We start from the raw sequence: 21,113 nt of genomic DNA, 5'->3' as shown, positions 1-21,113 counted from the left end.
TAGAAAATGTAAAATTTCTGAATCATATAATCAACAATGAATAACAATTTCAAGTAAAGCTCTGAAAAGCATCGATTGATACATAATCCAGAAAATAATATTAACTGACAGGAATACAGTATTGCCCTACAACAAGTCCCAATCAACCAACTGCCAGTGGACAGGGGAAAAAACTGACGGCATTGGATGCAGGTCTACAAATACTTTGTATACATATATATATATATATATATATATATATATATATTATGACAAAAAAAAAAAAAAAAAATGGAGAGGACAAACTTAATTTACGTGTAGAGGACTCTATAAAGAATAGAACTTACTCGTGGAAGACAGCCAGAATTTACTCACAAAACGTGAATGAGCGTGTGCAGCAGAAGCATCATCATTAACAACTTCAACAAACAAAACCGGGATGATATTAGCTGGGTCGAGGCAGCTGATGGTTTAGATGGAGCTCTTCCGGCAACGGCAGGTGAAACTGCATGTCCTCCTGGAGCACTCTGCTGCTCATTCGTCGGTAATGGGTTGAGAGGTGTAAGAGGCATCCTCTTACCATCATCTCGAAATTCACCTGCATATGCAGAAGCCACGAATTGGTAAAGTCAAAGAAACTGAGCTTTTTAGTCTATGATTATGACAGAACTGTTGGATCTGCCCAAATAAATTGGACTAGTTAATTTCATGTGCAACAAGAGCATTAGTAGAAACATAGCAAAGGCCAGAAAACTCACAACTAGAGCGTGACCAGCCCAACTTCAAATTTTCCCTATCAAATACCACTCGATATCCCATCATGAAATTCTCTGCACAATATTTTTCATTTTTAAACATTAAGAAGAATTATAAAGGCGAGAAAGAGAGACAGAGAGATCACAGAAGAACTAATGAAATTAACTTTTCCTACAGAAAGCATGGCAGTGGCACACTTACGTCCAAGGGTTCCAATATCTTCATCAGTTGGCTGAACAGCTAAACAAAATCCACTAATTCCCTAAACCACCAAATTCACCACATTTACATTTCAATGGTTTGGAGACTGAACAATGCAAACATAATAAAAGCAGATTACAAAAACTTTAGAAAATATATATGATGTCTAATATTAATCAGCATCGAAAGCAAATGTTCATCAACGCCCAAACTAACACAAAATATACAATCTAGTCTGCTGAGCCCTCTGCACCATGGCATGGGAGCAAACAAAGACCCATATCATAACATAAATGAAAACCACCAAGTCATTCTAATCTCATTATAAGGATAGCTCAAATTAGTGATGCAATAATATCGTTACTCGATTATCTCATATATATATTTTTTAAAAACTACTTCCAAAATTGCCCAGAGTTTTCCTAATGCCACTACTTTGCATTTGGCTCATCCAAAGTTTGAACAAACCTGCATGTCATAAATCATAAAAACAGGATTATGGATCACAAAGCTGTTGTTTAGTGGGAAAGTGAGCTGCAGAGATGGAACCTTGGGCATGTTTGAGCTGTTTAGAAAACCCATTCAAGTATTAGCAACAGATCTCATGCATGCTTGCAAATGTATGGAATCACACACAAATGTAAAAGGTATTAAAGCTATATCTCATGCAAATTCACCTGGATTTATAGCAATACTTCCAAGGATAACCTTCAAAACTAGAGATCGTAGCATTCACTTGTCGGTCAAACTATTAAGCACAGCAAAACAGGAATCATATTAGGAAGTTTGTTAGTTACTTCATATGATGGATTTGAATGTTAGATAACTACCTCCTTAGTAATTCTTTCATAAATATCAACAGGAAGAAATGTGAATGATGTGCCAGTATCAACTAGTGCTCTGAAGCTTGTCTGCTTAAGACAAGAACTGCCAACGCAAAAAGCATCCACTCCAACAATATATGTTGTACTGGATAAAATCACAAGTTTACAATTTTAAACATCGGGGATTTAACATCCATTGAGAAAAAGAAAAAAAAAAAGAAAAAGAAAAACAGGAGGAGGTTTGGGTAGGAGATGCAGAAGCAAAAATAAGCAGAAAAATATATGCAAACCATATACAGATGCACATACTAATTCCCATTTAAAGTCAGAAAAGGAGTAGATTGCTGGGTACTTGGGCCCTGATCACCAAAAAATATTCTCCCAGAATCATCCTCATCAAAGCACATTGAAAAAGAGTTTCGGATCAATCCAGCTTTGGCGAGAATACTTGGAACGGAAATTTCGGCCACTCCTAAACCCATCAGACCGTCAGGTGCAACTCCATCCAAGTAACCACCACTTTGTTTCATGCCACACCTATGTTTAAGAAAATAAAACAATAAAATAATTAGGTAAATGAACAAATGAGAAAGAAAGAAAACAAAATTAACTAATAATTGAAGATTAATAAGCTTAGTAAAGATAGGTGCCTAGCAAATATAAGTTAAAGAAATCAAACATGGAATGATGAATAGAACACACCCTATGACCACTGGAGCCTGAACAGAAGTATTTAAAGCATCATCACCATCTGATGCAAAATGTAATATGTCCTCAACCAGCAATCCAGAACTTGATGTGTTTTCTGTGTAATAATCAATAGCATAAGGGCATTGCTGCTTCGGGCTTTTGCAGTTTGGACCCAATTCACATAGCCTATGGCTGCAAGATAGATGCTTGCTGGTACTAGAACGAGATGGACTATATTCATTCAGATCTCTGTCCTGCATAATAGATGCCCCAAATATGAGGGAGCACCTGCCAATCAATTATTGGAAATAAGTGCTAAACCTGTTTCCATATTTAGCAGAAAAAGCAACATCATCTGGATAAATTCAGGCATTGTACATTAGACCTCACAATAAACTAATCTATATTTGCACTACACATATGGTTAAAAAGGTTTTGCCACAATGATACAAAGATGAAACTTTAGCAAAGATCAGTCAGTCACAGTAACAGTCTTGGACAGATGAAAAGATAATTATCAGGAAGCCATTTGCTGCGAAAGACACTTCTAAACTATGGCTATGAATGATGGCAGCTTTCTCAAGGTGTTGCACAAACAATTAAACATCAGAATACAAGCAGTCTTAAAGCACATGTTTTCCAAACTTTTGAGAGCTTGTTCTTTGAAGTGACTTTTGGGTGGTATTTAGTTAATTATGGTAACCAAGCTACTAGAAGGCTGAAAGTCACTGCCTAATCATGGTAAGCCACTGAAGTTAAAAAGCACGCATATCAGTATAGCACCATCAACCTTAGTTTATAAAAGATAAATTACATGTTCAGCTGCTAAAGTTCTCCTTTACCATTCATATATCATCTAAACACCAATGGCTTCAAGACATACCTTGCCCATCCTCAATTGTAAAATGAATTGCCACTACATCACTTTCCTAGTGGCAATCCACCACGATGCTCTGATGAAAGCAGCAAAACATCCAGGCACCATTATCCAGCCTCATTGACTCTACTAAGGAGCTTCTATAGTCAATCCCACTAATCTCTTCCCCCCACACCCCCCCCCCCCCCCTCTCTCTTCATTAAACATGATAATAAAAGTAATTGAAGGACATGGACAGAAATGAAGGGGGAGTCCTTTTTGAGAATTGAGTGACTCCATGGACAACCTGGAAGAGATGAAGGCTTGTCCATGACGAGATTATGATCTAAGATATAATCACAAAAGCACAACTATTTGCACCATGATAAGCTTACAGTCAACAAATAATAGAGACAAAGCACTGCTATGAGAAACAACATATTATCATATGGAAAAGGCTGACCTACCAGACTGTTGTAGTAGCTTGCAGATAAGGGGGCACATTGCATGCAATCACAAGGCACCCAAAGTAGATCACTCCCAGCATCCAGTGCAACAAGAAATGAAACATGAGGTGTCCCCATATCAATCCAAGTGTAGTGCAACCTGAAAATTGGAAAAATGGAGAAATCAAAGGCTAAGAGAACAAACAGACATTATATGATGATAATAGATTGGAAATTTATTAATTAAATTCACAAAATCACGAGAATGCTTTCATTCTAAGGTCAAATAATCCAAATTACTAAAGTAGAGAAAAATTAATAAATAAAGCTGAATGTAGAAGTTCATTAGTTTTTAAGTCCATGCTTCCAGGAACTTTAGGTCAAATCAAACCTCTAGTCCTTCTGCTCACTTTTGATGTGGGTTGCATCCTTTTTCTCTTGTAATAATGGCAAGAAAACTAAACTTAAGTTATTAAATCATTTTTTCATCTAGTCAACAAATAACATTTCCACATAGGAAAAAAAAATCTTATTCATGTTAAGTTAATGGAGCCATTATTTCATTACCTAGTTAAGTCATTAGCCAGTGGCAACATGAACATTCTGATGACCTGTTGATATGGCTAGCTCTTAGGCATTCCAATTAGGGACTCCATTATCTAAAACTATCCCCCATGTGTTCAAACTGGAAGGAAGCATTTTCTATGTCAAAAGATTTGGTTGTTTCTTGGGTAGTGTATTCTGTGTACAGAACTCATCGACAATCAGAAAGTGGCTACAAATTAAAGTGAATACGGCAGCAGTAGCACCCATACGCCCTGCCGCAAGATAGATAAATATTACCTTACATATGATTTTAAAAAATCTAAGAAAAAATAATATAAAAACATAGTAAACATAGTGAAAATCATTATTGACAATTCTTTTATGATCAAAGGCATCTTGGAACAATTCAACAAAATAAATATATCTGAAATGTGAGCATTTGAATAAGCGAGTAGGCTGCATATCTTGGGAAGTTTGAGTAAACCAGTGCGCCCAGTAAATATCTTGCAAGCGAACAAAATAAGAACTCGTTCATATTTGCTTGAGAAGTGAATTAGTTTGAAAATTTCAAATAAAAAACTCAACGGGAATACATGGGAACTCAACTCAATCATGTTTGTAAACAATTTTACTTTAGACTTGCCTAAATTTTTTCGGATAAGCTTTGAGAAATTGACAGTAGTTGATCAGTAACCAACTTTACACTATCAAAGTTTGGTCCTAGTAATAGATTTAACAAAACTTTGACTTCAAGAGTTCTTGTGCTATCTCTAATCACTAACGTAGACGCTATTTGCTTTGGAATAAAGTTATATGAGCAAGAAAAGAAAGGAGGAAAGAACAAAGGTGTTATTGCTGCAGATTGACACCATGTAACACAAGGAGGAAGATACCACCTCTTTTTCATTTGAAATTCTAAGGCCATGTGGCCTGTGGGAAACCACTTGTAGTTGTGTCTGTTTGAATTTAAATTATTGTTTAATATAAAATTGTAATAAATTTAAATTGTTTAAAAATCGTTAAACTTCTATTCTGGTCTCCAGCTTGTTGAAGCTAAACCAAACTAACACCATAACACCCAGCATAACTTAGCTTGGATAATCGTAGCTACAACCCTCGTTATCCTCTTTTATCTTTTTCAAAAATCAATTACTTCTTAGAATAAGAATACGATCAAGCACTAACCGCACAAAAAATAGATGATGAAAACCATTAGTTAACGAGTAAAAAAAAGCCAGCAAATTCAGATGCAAGCTACACTGCACCTTGCTATGTTCGCTATGGATTTAGAATTTCAATTGCACAATAAAATTAGAGAAATATTCTATGGGTAAGGACAATTGAGAAATTTCCATATTCTGGTGCTCCATAATATCACTTATCAAAATCCCATATAGTATGGTACCACAGAAATATGTTTTCACTAGTGATTTAGAAACATTCGGCCTTTTCTGGTCATAAATCCTGAAATCCAATTCCCACTGCATTAGATATTTTTAGTAAATTAACCTAAATAGTAGTTTGTTGTTGGAAGAACCCAATAAATTACAACATCGAAAAGTTGGTCATTTTCTAATGTTTCATGTGCTTTCCTTAAGTAAAACTTGCAAATATTTTTAGTTGATAAATAATGGTTTGACCAAATAATAGTCGTAAAATTTAGAGTCAAAAGGAATATTTTTAAAAAGAAGATTGTAAAAGACAAAGAGATCAATCAGCAACCAAAACGTGTGACAATACACCAAAGTCAAAATCAGAAATTAAATTAAGAGAAAAATACAAGAAAGGAAGAAACAGCAAGCCAACTTTAGTACTCTACTGTGACTGAATGTGAATCTTATTTCAATTCAAAAGAAAGCAATTAATCACCAAATTAGTTAATTTTAGGCGTCAATACACAGTCCAAAAGTATGACTATATACAGAACTGAAGGAAACAAAAACGCAAAAGACCTTACGAAATTATCTAAAATGAATATTTAAAGACTAAAGTTGTACCATCCAAAGTCATTTCCAAGCGACATCGTTTTGCTTCCTTCAGAAGGGAAGAGAAAATGATACTGAGGTCCAAGCTTCATCTTCTGCCTCTGGACGTCACTGTTCATGAGTTTCTGGTAATACTGCAAGCTCTTCTTCTCCGGCCAAACCTCGCTCACCTTCTCGTTCTTCGAAACCCTAAGCAACTTCACTTCTTCAGAGAATCGGTGAATCAGCTTCGAAGAGAATGAAATTTCAACGGTCTCCTCCACGAGAACACTTGCCATCATTACTAAGATAAGCAGAGAATGAGATCGAGATCGAGCCGCCATTGCGACTCGAAATGTGGACCGAGCAAGGGCGGTGGCTGTGGTGGTATTTGCAGCGTAACGAACAGCAACAAAATCAAAGCATAAAATAGCCAAATGTAGGGTATTGTTGTACTGAAATCGAGATATAGGGTTTTTGAGGCTTGTATAGAAAATCTATGTAGTTCTGATTGTAAGAGAGATGAGCCGGTCTGGGTTTTTGCGGGTCGGCAAAGAAGTGCGGCAAGTGGTTGGTAAGTGTTTATAATTTGCAATTTCACTTCACACTGTCTTGTAGCAAAATCATTCGACAGAGCACTCTACATCTATTCACAGGCCCACCCTCCAAAAATGGTAATTACAACTTAACCCTTTAAAGCTAAATATACTGGATAAAATTTTTAATTTTGGAATAAATAATGATTTCTATATTTAATTCAGTCAGACAAAATATTCTGCTAAGAAGTGTAACAAGTCTTTTATATTTATAACGATATATTTTTATTTCTAAATTATGCTCTCAAGTGAAATTAATTCATTTGATGAACTAGTAATGTAATATTTTTTGCGAATATTTCCACTTTTTTTTAATATATGATTAATCTCATTAGTTCTGTGTAAACAAGGTTCGGAGCGAGCCGAACGCAAAAACTAAAAACCGAAATTAGCTTTTTCTTTTTTTTTTTTTGGTTAAAATTGAACCACTGAGATAAGTTTGAAAATTGAACTGAATCGATGGATTCGATCAAACAATTCAAAAATAATTGTTAAATAATTGTTTTGCGACATCAGATCCAAAGACAGAAGTTATACCTATCCAAAGAAAGTTGAGCTAAATATGTTTAAATCAGAACCAGTACCATTAGTTTTCTTTTCTCTCGGATTATAACAAAGCACACGATTTTTGTCACAGAAAGTACAAATAAGGGATTGAACTGTCTGTCCATTTGGTTCCAGAAATTATAACATCAACTTACAAAAGAATACATTGAACAAATTACAACTTTTATGACTTAAGGCAAGCACCTACAAAAATCAAAATCTTTTGCAAACTATTTACACCAAAATGATTAAATAACTCATGAATTGTGAAATGGAAAATTTTGAAAATAAAATCTATACTGGAACATATCATTTTCTCTCTAAAATTTCAATAATTGTTATACTTCAATGACGGTTGTTACTTGTTAGACCACTGGAATTCTATTTCCAAATTCCTTGAAGGTCCACTTTTGCTTTCTGGCAACAGAGTATATTCTCCAGCAACTGCTCCCAGCATTACAACCCGATCAATCTGGATTGTTACTTTTCCGAAAGAACTCTGTTGTCAAATCAAAAGAGATAATGTCAAGCAGCAATAATGAACATCGCAAAGTGCAAGTTAAAGAACATATTTCTATTTTCTTCTTTCCTCTTTCTAAAAAATTAAAAAAAAAAAAAGAAAAGAAAAGAAAAAGAAAAGAAAAGAAAATTGGGTACCTTCCCCATTTTGCTCTTGTTTTTACATGAGATGTGAAGCTTTTGGCCTTTTGGAGGACTCTCAAAGGACCATGCAAAGCTCTCGTCCCAGTCTGGATTGGGTCCAGTTGATACCACCTGACCAAGTATTAATTCATTAGTGAGAAGCAAAAATGGCAAATTCTAGAATGAAGCATAATAATGCAAGGTTGGAACAAAAAAACAAGGTAACTTTATGGAGTTTTACCATAAAAAGATGTTGGCATTTTTTTTTATCCAAATTAGATGTAAAATGAGACTTAAAATGGCTCAATAGAAAACTACATAGAAATAATTTATTCATGGATGACATGTGTATTCATTTAAAAGATGCTGAAAACTTAAAGCTTGCCATTGAGCTATGGATTAGAAGTCCACCTTCTCAACTGTCACAAAAAGGAGTTGGTCGGTAACAGGTATGGTGAATAATGTGTGGTTTAAATGACAACCAATCCTTGTTGGGTAACTATAAAGATCTCCAATAATTCTTCTACAACAGGGTCTATATGCTAATTACCTGCCTACTATATATGTTCCATTGAATGGCGTTTTCCTAGGCAGTCCCAAGTCAGGAAAATAAAATACAAGCATGATATGCCCACTATATCCATTATCAGTTGAAGCTAAATTTTCTTCGAACCATTTTGATAGGCATGCAACTAAAGTGGAATTAGATTTAAATTTTTGTTGTGAGTGAAAATCATAAATAGCAGCACGCAAAACTTCTTTACACTGAAAGAAAAGGGAAGAGAAGTTTAGGTTGCATTTTTGAAGTATATACTACCAGAGGCACAGTTGAACAAGTTCCCAAGTGAATACATTTTGCAGTCTGGTAAAACCAAGCTATCATCAGCTCTCTAGCTTAATGAATTGACTGATTGACGAAAAGGCTTGAATTTGTTATGTTTGGCTTTCAGTAATGAAGTTTTAACTTTTCTAAACTATATAAATAATGAAATCAAAACTCTTATTCTTAAAAAAAAAAAAACACCTTACCTTTGTTTGTCTTGGTGGAGTGTTGCCGAGTGTAAGTTTGCAATAAACACTTGGATTTCCTACTGACTGCTTCATGTTGTTTCCCCGTTTGATAATTACCACCAATGTCCCGGGCAAACACTGAAGCAGGAATTCTGCTTTCTCCTGAAATCGAGGTGGGCCAGACTGAATCAAGTATTGCAACAAGGGGATAGCATCTGCAGCAGCAATAGATTGAGCTCTTGAAACTTCAGCTGGACATGCTGACCAAGCTTGCCTGAGAAGGACAAGTGCATCCAAGGCAGCTTCTTGAGTTGCTTCTGAGCCTGTCTTGAGGGATGTAACCAAATGAGGTATACTGAGTGTTGCTGGCTCAGTAGCTCTCAGGCGTGGGAAGTTGCTGAAGAGAGCATTTAAAGCTTTGAGATACTCCTCATTCACAGTTCCAGTGGCCCATAAGTCTTTTTCAATAGCAGCTGCAATACCAAAACAGTAAGTTTCTCAACAGTTGAAAAAAGGGAAGAAACAATATCCTTGAACTGAAAATTCATCCAAGAAACAATTGATGCTAAAGCATTGTTCTCCTAACCAAAACTGAAAAGGTGAAGTAATTTCTGAGCACCAATTAACCTAAGCAGCCCAGCAATACTCTTCCACTGTTTCCTACATCTTTCAATTACTTCAACAACATACCTTAGATTAAATTACCAATGCTATGCAGAGAATATAGCTCTATTCAAAAATAAAAGAACAAGAACACATCTGCTTGCAAATGAAAAGGAAATGTTGCTTGCTAAAGGAAATATTTCAATAACACACAAGCTGCAATTCAACTCCTCTAGTTCAAAGTACCTGGTCTTACAGCAATAGTTTTTTAGGGTGATTCACCAGCTTTAAATTTTGGGAATTTCTGTAATCTGAACTTATAAGCAACTTAATTAAATAAATTACCCAACCACACCACTGATTTCTATATAAATTCTCCTAATTTCTTAATATTTCTTTTATTTTCATAAAGTAAAATCTGAATTTAGATTAAAAAAAAAAAATCATAAAACAGCTTCCTCATTACAGAGTAAAAGTTTAAGAACTGACACTAAAACAACAAGAATTGAAATGTATCCACAGTATGACGCATCCACAGTTGAAATTTACATTACTCGATTCAAACCGTCAAAACCAAATCACACAAAACTGATTACACTTGACCTTTTAACTTAAGTTCAAAGAAAAATGGTTACATCTGTACCGTGTCATTTATGTCAGCAGCTGGACATGTATCAAGTAGTATATTAAGGAATTGTATTATTTGATATGAGCACATATTAACTATTTTACTTGACCAGCTGACCATGTATGGTGTAACTATATGACAAATGTATGAAACACGTGTGTTTATTTCACAAACTGTTCTAAAAACTGGGGTAAAGTGCAGCTTGGATAGAAATTTTAAGAACTAGAATTTTTCAATTTCATTGAGAAATTTTTCAAAACCTTGGCAAATTATGCATACAAATACAGAGAACTTACCAGTTATAGCTCTAACTGTTTCACTGGAAGCATACTCTTGAATGGTGTGATTGGAGAAGAGAAGTTTAACAAACATTGCAGCCTGGACAGACGTATCTGGATCACTTGAACCAATCAGATCCAATACAACCTGAACACCACCAGCCTCTGCAACTGCTCTTTTGTTAGACCTGCTGTACATAACAAGGTTCTGCAAAGCACATATAGCCACAACTTTCATTTCTTCTGTAGGCTGCTCTTCAAGCACATTTACCAGAGCACGACAAGCTGAAACTGCATCAGTGCTTCGAGCCAAGCCCTCATTTTGGAATAAATCTCCAAGAGCCAAAGTTGCCAGTAGCCTTGCCTGCTGTGTTTGAGTTTGTGGATCCAAGAGGTACTGGGATAAGGGCAAAATTGCAGATTTAGTAGCTTTTGATTCTCTGATTTTCACATTGTTGAGTAATACTTCCAATAGCCTTGCAGCTGTTTCCTCACACTGATGACCTCTGAGAAGTTCCAAAAGAGCTTCTATAGCACCACTTTCAGCCATTGCTTCAGCACTAGTTCCATCATCACTTTCTAACACCAAAAGGGCATTCAGTGCACCAACCACTGTGCTTTCTGAGCCAGATCGGAGCAACCTTACCAACACAGCAACAGGCACTTCCAAATAAAATTCAGAACTAAATTGCAGAATGCTAGCTAATGCAGAAGCAGCAGATTCCCACAACACATGAGGAAGAGAAGGATCAGCCTGCAATATCACTTTGGATAGCTCATTCACACCTCCTTCTTTTGCTATTTCGTTTGGCCATGTTAGTGAAATGCTAACAAGGGCCTTAACAGCTCTCTGCTGTAAGATGTGTATGCCGGAACCAAGAACTCGTATCAAGGGACCAATTACTTGCTGTGTCAATGGATCCTTCTGAAGATGTTCTTCCAGGAGAAGATGTGACAGAAGCTCAGCTGCCAACTGCTGGACTGCTGGGGCTGGAGAATCTAGCAAAGGGATAAGAGGTTCAATAGCTTGGTGAGAGGTGAGACTATAGTCAGCCCGACATTGCGGATGCTCCAGAATGTTAACTAGAACCTGTAACGCACTATGTTGTCCATCAGGTCCAAATTCTGGTCTTCTTAGCAGCAGGAACAGGGGCTCAACAACTTTTGCAGCAGATGGTCCCTTGGCAATGCTAGCATTGTTAGTCAAAATTCTAAGCAACTCTGCAAATGAAGCACAGAGAAAATCTGGTGCTTCATGGAGAATATCAAGTATGCTTTCAATTACTCCAGCTTTTACCATTTCCATTTTACAAGCAGGCCTGTCCTTCCCCAGCTTCACTAGGGCCCTGGAAATAGCCTCATGAAGCATGTAATTCCTACCATAGAGAAGGCCAACAAGAGGAATAACAGCACCATGCGCAGCAACCAGTTCTGCCAATTGCTCATCATCAACAAGTTTGTCCAGAGCACGGACAACAGAATGCTGAGCAGGACTGAACTCAGTAACAAGGAGAGAAACCAGGGGCTCAACACAGCGTGCCGCAGCCATAGTGGACCTGATTCGTGTATTTCCAAAGAGAACACCACATAACTCTGCAGCATCCCCTTTCAGCTCCATCGAACAAGTTGAGGATAGGATCCTGCAAAGAACATCAACTGCATTCATCTCAACATCTGCAACTGCAAGTGCTCGTGATGGGTTTTCACTTAATAACCTAACCAATGCAGCAATAGCAGCATGCTGTTCTTTCTCTACTCCAGTATTAAGTATCTCCACTAGAGGTTGGACAGCTTGTCTTGCAGTGTCTGCATTCCTGATATGGTCAGCAGAAAATAGACTTTCCAATGCCTTAGCAGCACTATACCTTGCACCTCTTCCCCCCAAACGTAAAACTGCTACAAGTTGACTTACAGCACCAAATGCAGATTCATGTCTCCGAATTTCGGCACTGCCAAATAGGATACCCAACAGATCCGTTGCAGCTTCTTCGGTTGCATCTTGCGGACCAAGTGAAAGATACTTAGTCAGGGCTTCCAAAGCCCCTGATTCTACCATTACAATCTTATTGGATGGACAGTCTTTTGCAAGCTGAGTCAGAAGTCCTAATGCTAGAAAAGGTGCCCCAGGACGATCTGGAATTGGTTTGAGTAGATCAACAAGAGCAGGTATAGCTTTTCGAGAAGTAGCTCCAACCCTTATGTCTTCAACTCTGAACAATCTCTCAAGAGCAACTTGGTCTGGATAACGCACCAAAGCAAATTCTTCTGATAATTCCAGAAGGTCAGCTATATCAGCATCAGCACAGCCAAGTAAAGAGATAAGCCCACCTGCTGCCCCAGAATTGGCAACAGAGAGAAGAGTTCCCCTGCTACCATTACAAACTAGACTTGCAATTGCTTGAGCAGCAAAATATCTGTTTGCAGACTCCTCTGACTTCAACAAGTTCGCAAGCGCTGGTATAGATTTCATGGTTGCATTTGCCCTAATTATATCTCTATCTTGAAACAGAATTGCTAGCAATAAAGCACAAATCCATATGCTGCTATCTTCACTTAAATCACTCTGCATAAACCATAGAGAAGCATTCAAAGGTTAATGAAGATACATGTTGACTACATTTTAGTGAACATCTAAATAATGTTAGACCATGTAATAATATTAGCCCATTATGTGTGCAGATCTGAGAATGTTGAAGATCTAGATATAGAAAGATTCGCCCACAATTATTTCCCCTCTGGAAAATGATACATAACAAGAAGGTGAAATTATTTTAAAAAGAGGGGAAAAAAAAAGTAAGTCTGGTACCTGACTATATTGCAAAAAACAATTTGCGATTCTATCGGTAAGGACTTCAACTGCTCCAGCCTCCATTATCACAGTTTTACTTTTCTCATCATGACAGGCAAGAACAGAGAGTAGCCAAATAGCCAAATTATAACCATAAATCAGTACTGTCCCAGTACTTGAGTCACCATTCCCAGCTTCTTCTTTAGTATTCCGGCAGATACTAATGATCTCCTTGTTATCATCACCTGGAGTTCCCAAATTAGAGGTCTCTGCAGAATTAAGCATAGCGACAAGTGATTGAATAAGATAGATGCATGAATTTGATTGATTAAGATCTTCCACCACCCTCTGGTGACTAACTTTCGCAGCACAAATAAGAAGCGCAGCTCCCCCAATTTTGACCTTTGGGTTTTTGGAGTTGATCACCCTTCTAGCAAGTAATGATATACAGCCAGACGCGGTAGCAACTGTATCTCCTAAAACAACAGGCTGATCCCTGCAAAGTCGCGACAAGATTTCAATAGCTTTATCCTGCAACAAAGGTGTTGCATCTGCAATAGATGAAACTATTGGGGTTATACTTTTGGGGAATTCCGCTAAAACTGCCCATGCAGGCTTAATGCTCCCACTGTCCCCTTCTGACCTCGACAGAACAGCAAGCGCATCTAGTGCTTCTGCTATGGCAAGAGATCCACCATTGGCAGATTCTAAAAATGAAACTAATGCAAGGACTGTTCCAGCACGATTAACACAATCAGTTACAGCGTAATCAATTCTGCGAGAATGAAGCAGACGAGAAATTGCTGCTGCTGCATGGGTCTTCCCGGAAACTGTGCCCTCACGTAAAACCCTAGTTGCAGGCAGAATAATTTCTTCAGGAATCGTTTTCTCTGAAGCTTCACCATCCAAAATAAGATTTGCCAGAGCACATGTTGCCTGCTCTGCAACTTCCAAAGCTGAGGAAGAGTTAGCAAGCGTAACTAAGGGAGCCAATGCATCTCGAGCAACAGCAGCCACATCCTTGTTCTCTTTAATTGAAAGAAATATGGCAGCAAGGCAATGAGATGACTCTATTAAGATGCTTTCAGATTCAACATTTAACAATTTCATCATGGACCAAAGAGTTTTGACAGCAATACTACTCTCACGCAAGTCCTTCCGGACTTCAAAAATTCCAGCCAAAGCAGATGCAGACTTGGCTTGCGTCTCTTCTTTAGTAGAGCTCAATATCTTAATCATTGTCTCAATTGCATCATTTGCAGCACTCCCTTCCCGTAATATATCATTTAAGGGGACAACAGAAAGCATACTTCTTAAAGCATCCAGAACATACATTTTTGATTCAGGTAGATCACTGGTTAAAAGTGCAGTAAGCTGGCTAATGGTTGCTGTATCAGATTTATGGATTAAATGATTTAAAGTCTTTGCTGCAATTTCTTTCCCATTGGGGCTCCCGTTCTTAAGCAGCCAGAGTAATGCAGGAACAGCGTCAGCGCTTTCAACGCAAGCACGTATATCTTCACTGTGATTGCATAGGTTCCTAAGTATTGTTGCAGAATCTTCCTTGGCTTTAGCTGATCCTGTCTCTAGAATTTGAACAAGTGGGGGAATACCACCAGCTGCTGTGATAGCCCACTTGCTTTCATCATTTTCATTAGATAGGAGGCAAAGCAATGCAACTGCACATTCTTGCTGTTGTTCTGATGAAAGCCCAAGAAGAGATATTAATAGCTGAACCCCTTCACGGCCTTGGAGTGCACGCCACAGGCTTCCCTCATTGTTGCAAAGTGTGAGCAGAGCTCTTATAAGCTCATCCTGAACTTCATTGGTTGCCATTGTGATCAAACCAACAAGCAATCGTTTTGCTTCAGAACTTGGGAGTTTGATTGAAAGCATGGCATTCCCATACAAGCTAGCTAATGCTTCAATGATACGCTCCTGCACAAGAAATGGTAAGCGAGGCTTGAACTGGTTAACCAAAGTCTGCTCAATAACCACAGGATCTGATTCCCTTGTTGATTCAGCTTTGCTGTCATAAATCATCAGAGCTGAAGCTAAAGCCCCTAAAGTGTCAGCAGTCTGGGCAGGTGAAGAGCATGAATCAAGGCTTTGACCAAGGCTTGAGATTACGTACGATAGACCACCAGAAATATTTGCAAGAGCACACATGGCATTCTCCTGTAATGCTTGAGCATACTCGCCTTGCATAAATTCTTTTGAAGGAGCTATCGTAGCATTTATCAAGGCAGGAATACCATTAGAATTGGCTATCTCTCGTCTTGCTTCTTTACATTGTGCAGATAGAGACTTGAGAGCACCAGCAGCTTCTGCTCTAACAGGGGCTTCATTACCAGGCCCCAATAGCTTAAGCAGTTGCTTAGTAGCCTCTGCTGCCAATACTTTAGAACAGATAGATTCATCCTCCATCATCATACATGCAAGAAGAAAACAGACATTAGCTTGAGTGCCAGACTGTCCCGTTTTGAGCAACTTCACTAGTATATCTACTCCTCCAGCTTGTACTGTTGCAGACCAAAATCCCTCGGTACTGCTAGAGAGGTTTTTTAGTGCTCCAGTCAACAAATTATCAACCAAGTTGCCACTCTTGAGCCCATTCCGAAGTAGCTCCCACAGCACTGGCACAACTCCTTCAGTTGAAAAAATCTTTGATCCAACGTGATCTCTAGCACCACCCTGAGAAACAGCATATATTGTCTCTGCTGCTGCAATTTGACCCTCTGTAGAGCTAGACTTGAGAAGCCCAAGTAATGGTGGAATGCATCCTCCAAGCAAGACTTTTACCCTGAGCTCATTCTCCTTACATAGAGAGCCTAAAACAGTAGCAGCCTGTATCTTTACTCCAAGTGATCCTGATCGGAGAAGAGAAACAAGCACTGGAACTGCTTGAGAGTGAGATCCAACAGCACTGAAAGCATTTTCCCGTGTTTCAATAAGTTCTAACAACTGCCTCAAGGAATACTCTCTCTCTTGTACAGATGAGGAACTCTGCCGCAACTGTTCAATGCATTGTGCAACACTTGCTAATGTCCCATCTGGATCCTCCATGCTACTACTACGGTCTCTGTGCATGATTTAAAAGCAGAAGAGAACTCAGCAAAAATTGTCATTCCTATCATCCCATACAAGTAACTTCTCCTATTCAATATTGTAATTAGAAAACAACTATTATACACTAATAATGCAAAGTTAACACCACTTCTTGTTTAAAAAAGCAAATGAAAACACACAAGTGCAAATGCTAATAACTGCACAAAAAAGAATTCAATGGTTCAGCTTTAAAGAATTACATGTATAACAAGAAAATGTACAATAGTCCATCAACTCTAGAGTCGAGCATTCACAAATAGTTCAACATGCACAAAATTTAAACTAAGACTTCTAGATAAAAACAAAGAACTTATCATTATTTAGAATTTAGCAAGCGTCTTATTAGCCATATCAACATTTTCAGGGCTCAAAACAGAGTATGGGCTAATAATCAACCAGTATAGAGTGATATTAATCATAGACATACTCATCAACAGTGAAAATGAACTCAGATAGAAAAGCCAGACGCTCTTAAGCTTAACATATGGTCTGCAATATACATTGGCAAAACAGAATAAGCATTCAACAACGAGGGAAGATAAAAGCAATCAGCCGATCTCAAAACCCTCTTATGCAAAAATGTTTTGGAAACATATTGCCTTGAATCCTTGAACTACAATACATTTAATAATTAAAAAAAGAGAAAAAAAGAAAAGGAGAGGGGTGACATGGAGGACCTCCTTAAAGAAAGGCACCTATTTCCGCTAATCAATCTGGCCTAAAATGCAGATATAAAAAGAACAGCAAGTGCCCATTTTAATCATTATAGCACACCTAGATAAGCTGCTACATTGCATGAGCAAAATCTTAACTTACCTCAAACCCATTTTCATAACTGAATGTGGAGTTGGGGGCTCTGAATCTTGAAGTTTTCCATCGACATTTTTTTCCTGCAATCATGAAAGAAAAGAATGTCAGTTGTGTAAGTCAAAGCATCATACATTTAATGTCAAACGAACATAGATATCATTTACAAGAAGCAACTGGAAAATTCATTTTCACTCTAGTTTTCTCAACCACAAAACTTAGAAAATGCTTGAGATCTGGATACGTGTGAGTGTGTGTGTGTGAGTGTGTGTGTGTGTGTGTGTGTGAGAGAGAGAGAGAGAGAGAGAGAGAGAGAGAGAGGGTCTATGGAAGAACAATTGATGTTAACTCATCAAAAATAGTAGAATACAATGTAAACATGTAGTAGAAATATCAATACAGCTTGCAAAAGCACTACAGATCAACTGAAATACAAATAGTCATAGAGAAGTGCACAGGCAACACAATGTTCATAATTCACATATTGTGTTTTCAGTGATAACTCTATCAATAGAAGATGAAGAAGAAGAAGAAGAAGAAGAAGAAGAAAGAAAGAAAATGGCCACCATAAGGACCATAGATTTGAAGATTGTACAAATAACATCAGCAGTATCCAACGTTACCAAACATATTAATCAGCAAAAATGGGATCTACCCTATTCCATTCATGTTCAGCAATGGGCACATAAAAAATCAATGAATCTACTTAATTCTTGATGTAGAAATGAATTCGGATTTCCCTATTGAGCCAGGTCATTTCAAGAGAAGCGGATCATTTATCTTACTTCAAAGGAAATGGGCAGAAGAAGAATCAATTACCATGTCATTAGTAGCAAGGCTGCTGCCATTGTTGGCAGCAAACCTCCAAGCCAGTGTAGCCGCCAGCTTTACTTCACTTCAAGATTCCCAACAAAGAAAACAAATCAATCGAAAACCGTGCCCCTCTCCAGATCTACCTTGTATACAGGGTCAAAACATCAAATTTCCCCTGCAAAAAACAGTGGAAATCCTAAAATTGAAAAAAATTGAACACATAAAAATTCCAGATCAGATTATTAACCACTGTAATTCAACTCAAATTGAATAAAAAAAAATGTGTAACTCTTTTGTAAATAATGCCATCCACAAAAGCTGAATCTAAATTATCATTTCACAATTAAAGAGAGTAGCGCATCACTGGGTTGTTCAAGTTCAATTCCACTGTCCCACTAGAAGAACACAGATCAATCACTCTGATATAGCTTACATTTAGTAAACAGCGCCGGTTTTTGAGAATCAAATACTAATTTGAGTTTACTTTTCCAACAAATATTTTAAAAATAAAAAAATAAAACAAAGAAGAAGGAAATTCCACGGCTTCCTCAGCAACCAAACAGAGAGTGATACTAAATCAAATCGGAGAGGAGAGAACCGACATTTTCCGGCAACAGATTCAAGAACTTGCAAAAGAATTAAGTGAAACAAATAACAGATCAAATCCACAAATCTAAAGCACAGCTTTCACTGTCACTGTTCATTGAAAATGAGCTTACCAAATAAACAAAATGAAATAAAGAAAGAGAAGGGAAGGAATCTAACAAGATATTTAGAAAAATCCAACAACTAAACTAATCGCCATCTCTACTTTCCCAGAAACGACAAATCCTCATCAATGCCAACTATACCACACAAAGCACAACCGAGGGAGGGAGAGGGAGGAATTTGGTTATTAGTTACCTGTATGGAGAGAGAAATGTAAAGAAAAAATGGCGCATCTAAAGATATCGTAGAATGTAAGGGAAGATGAAGAAGAAGATAATAAAAGGCAATTGAGAGAGAGAGAGCTTTAGGATTTTTTATTTTTCTTTTTTGATTTTTATTATCTTTTTGATTCTTAAATGAGTATTACGTTTTTCATAGATACTGATAGAGAGAAGAAGAAGTCAAGCTTTGCTCTGCTATGAGTTAGCTTGCACGAGGACCACCGACAGCTTCAAGCTGCCCAGGTTTCGCGGCTCAGCTTAGCTTACTCAGCTTTGACTTGGCTATTTTAACGTTCAAAAAATTGTCTGCTTATTTTTTTATAAAAAAAATTGGGTCAAGCAAGAGATAAAATAAAATAAAAGTAATTACTGATTTAGTTACTGAATTTTGGTCAAAATTTCTATAAACTTCCCATTTTTTAACAAAATTACTTGTAAGTTTAGATCTTTTAAATTATTTACTCTCTATTTGGAGCAAATAAATTTAAAATATGAAATTTATTTATAAATGAATTTTACTGTGAATGAATTTTCATATTTAGTATGATTAATTTAAAATATGTAATTTAATTGAATTCTACGTAATCATGTATCAAACAAATTCATAATTAAAAATTTGTTTACTTTTGTTTCCAAAATATCCTTGAAATAGTAAATACCAATTATATTTATGTTATACTATATAATTTTTTATATTTTTATTAAAATAAATATATAAAAAATAATACTAATAAAATTATTGCATTTAATTTAGTGATATTTAACTTGAAAAATACTCAAACTATTAAAATAAAAGATGAAAAATATTAAAATAAAAAACATAATAATAGAAAAATATTTTTCTAAAAATAATAAATTTTGTAAATAATTTTGATCAAGTTTGATAAATAAATAAATTAATTAAATAAGTCAAAAATTGAAAAGTTGACTTTGTAGAAGAGAAGGGTAATTTTTTTTGTCATAAAAAGTTGGATGACTTTAGTTTTTTGGAATTCATTTAAAAATTCCATCTATTTTTGTAGAATTTAGTATAGTTATATTCAATTGCATAAAATTGAATTCTAATAAATGAAATCTATATTTATATTTTTTTGAAAATTCTAATGGTTATATATTTAAATCAAACTGAATAACATCATCAACTAGCAATGGATGGACATCACCCCATTCCACCGAATCAGTCATAAAAACAGAAGCCCGTACCGACATGTGAGTTATCTGATTCGTTGATTGTTTGACAAAATAAATTTCCGTAGAGGCCATACCTAAAAGGAGTACACTACAATCTACATCTATTTTCATTTCAAATACAAAAATATGGATTTCTAAATGAATTTCACAAAATTTTGTTGAATTCATTTGTTTCCAAACAAGTGTTTAATCTTATCTTTCAAAAAATTTTATTTTGCAAATGGATAATATTTGACTATTTAGTCATTTGAATCTAAAAGAGCAAATTTAGTCCTTACTTACCAACAAAATTAGTTTTTTTTTTCTATAATTTATAATATATATGGAAAAGTATGAATGAGAAAATGAATATTAGAGTTACCTAAAATGTTTCTACAGTTAACAAAAATATCGTTAAGAATTTTAATTTTATTTGTTGAAAAATAATGGTAATCTAATTCTGACTGATATTATTAATTTTCTTTTTAAAAAAATAAATTATATTTGATAAATTAAAAAATATATATACAGTATAAGGTATATATTAAATATGGTAAGAATATAATATATTTTAATTTTATTGGTTAAACATATACAAAACGGTGGGAGAAAAGGGGCTTCAACGGGACAAAGGAATCGACTTCCATCATCCTTCCTAAATTGCCTTTTTATCATATGAGAAACACATTCAATACATAGGATAAAACAAGTGAGGGGGAGATAGCATCACCATATCGAGCCCCTCTCATCGACTTGAAAGATTCAAATTTTTTATTGTTTCACAATACGGACATAGAAGAAGATTAGATGCATTTCATGATATTAGAAATCCAAGTGGAAGAAAAACCAATATCATTGAGAAGCCACTAAATTAAGTCCTAATTTTTCCGATCATAGGCCTTCTTTAAGTCGATTTTAGTGGCAATATCTCC

At 36.3% G+C, this 21,113-nt stretch overlaps 2 protein-coding genes across 5 annotated transcripts; both read right to left on the bottom strand.

Annotated features, from left to right (window-relative positions):
• Positions 1 to 6,892, bottom strand: LOC105650946 (Eukaryotic aspartyl protease family protein). 3 transcript variants are annotated; one of them, XM_020676784.3, is made up of 11 exons: positions 6,296 to 6,436; positions 4,320 to 4,570; positions 3,774 to 3,912; positions 2,463 to 2,704; positions 2,070 to 2,297; positions 1,767 to 1,905; positions 1,614 to 1,684; positions 1,405 to 1,501; positions 937 to 997; positions 738 to 809; positions 1 to 577 (listed from the first exon to the last, which is right to left on the bottom strand). In XM_020676784.3, the coding sequence occupies exons 2-11, from the start codon at positions 4,352 to 4,354 to the stop codon at positions 351 to 353; spliced, it is 1,311 nt and encodes a 436-aa protein (XP_020532443.1). In that variant the 5' UTR covers positions 4,355 to 4,570; positions 6,296 to 6,436; the 3' UTR covers positions 1 to 350. The 3 variants fall into 3 exon arrangements, with proteins under 3 accessions (XP_020532443.1, XP_012093305.1, XP_012093314.1); XM_012237915.4 differs by lacking the exon at positions 4,320 to 4,570 and having other exon boundaries at positions 6,296 to 6,892; XM_012237924.4 differs by lacking the exon at positions 4,320 to 4,570 and having other exon boundaries at positions 2,463 to 2,738; positions 6,296 to 6,453.
• A 529-nt stretch (positions 6,893 to 7,421) lies between these two features.
• On the bottom strand, positions 7,422 to 19,146 carry CSI1 (binding protein). Of its 2 annotated transcripts, none has more exons than XM_012237935.4 (8): positions 18,986 to 19,146; positions 18,089 to 18,257; positions 17,279 to 17,352; positions 13,373 to 16,436; positions 10,585 to 13,129; positions 9,076 to 9,530; positions 8,062 to 8,178; positions 7,422 to 7,903 (listed from the first exon to the last, which is right to left on the bottom strand). In XM_012237935.4, exons 2-8 carry the CDS (start codon positions 18,089 to 18,091, stop codon positions 7,763 to 7,765), a joined length of 6,399 nt encoding a protein of 2,132 aa, XP_012093325.1. In that variant the 5' UTR covers positions 18,092 to 18,257; positions 18,986 to 19,146; the 3' UTR covers positions 7,422 to 7,762. The 2 variants fall into 2 exon arrangements, with proteins under 2 accessions (XP_012093325.1, XP_020541307.1); XM_020685648.3 differs by having other exon boundaries at positions 18,848 to 18,987.
• Positions 19,147 to 21,113: the final 1,967 nt, after the last annotated feature.

Source organism: Jatropha curcas, chromosome 3 (genome assembly GCF_041381405.1).
Source record: "Jatropha curcas cultivar XTBG-Jc1 chromosome 3, XTBG_Jcur_1.0, whole genome shotgun sequence".
Classification (NCBI taxonomy): Eukaryota; Viridiplantae; Streptophyta; class Magnoliopsida; order Malpighiales; family Euphorbiaceae; genus Jatropha; species Jatropha curcas.
This window is presented reverse-complemented; position numbering and strand designations above follow the sequence as displayed.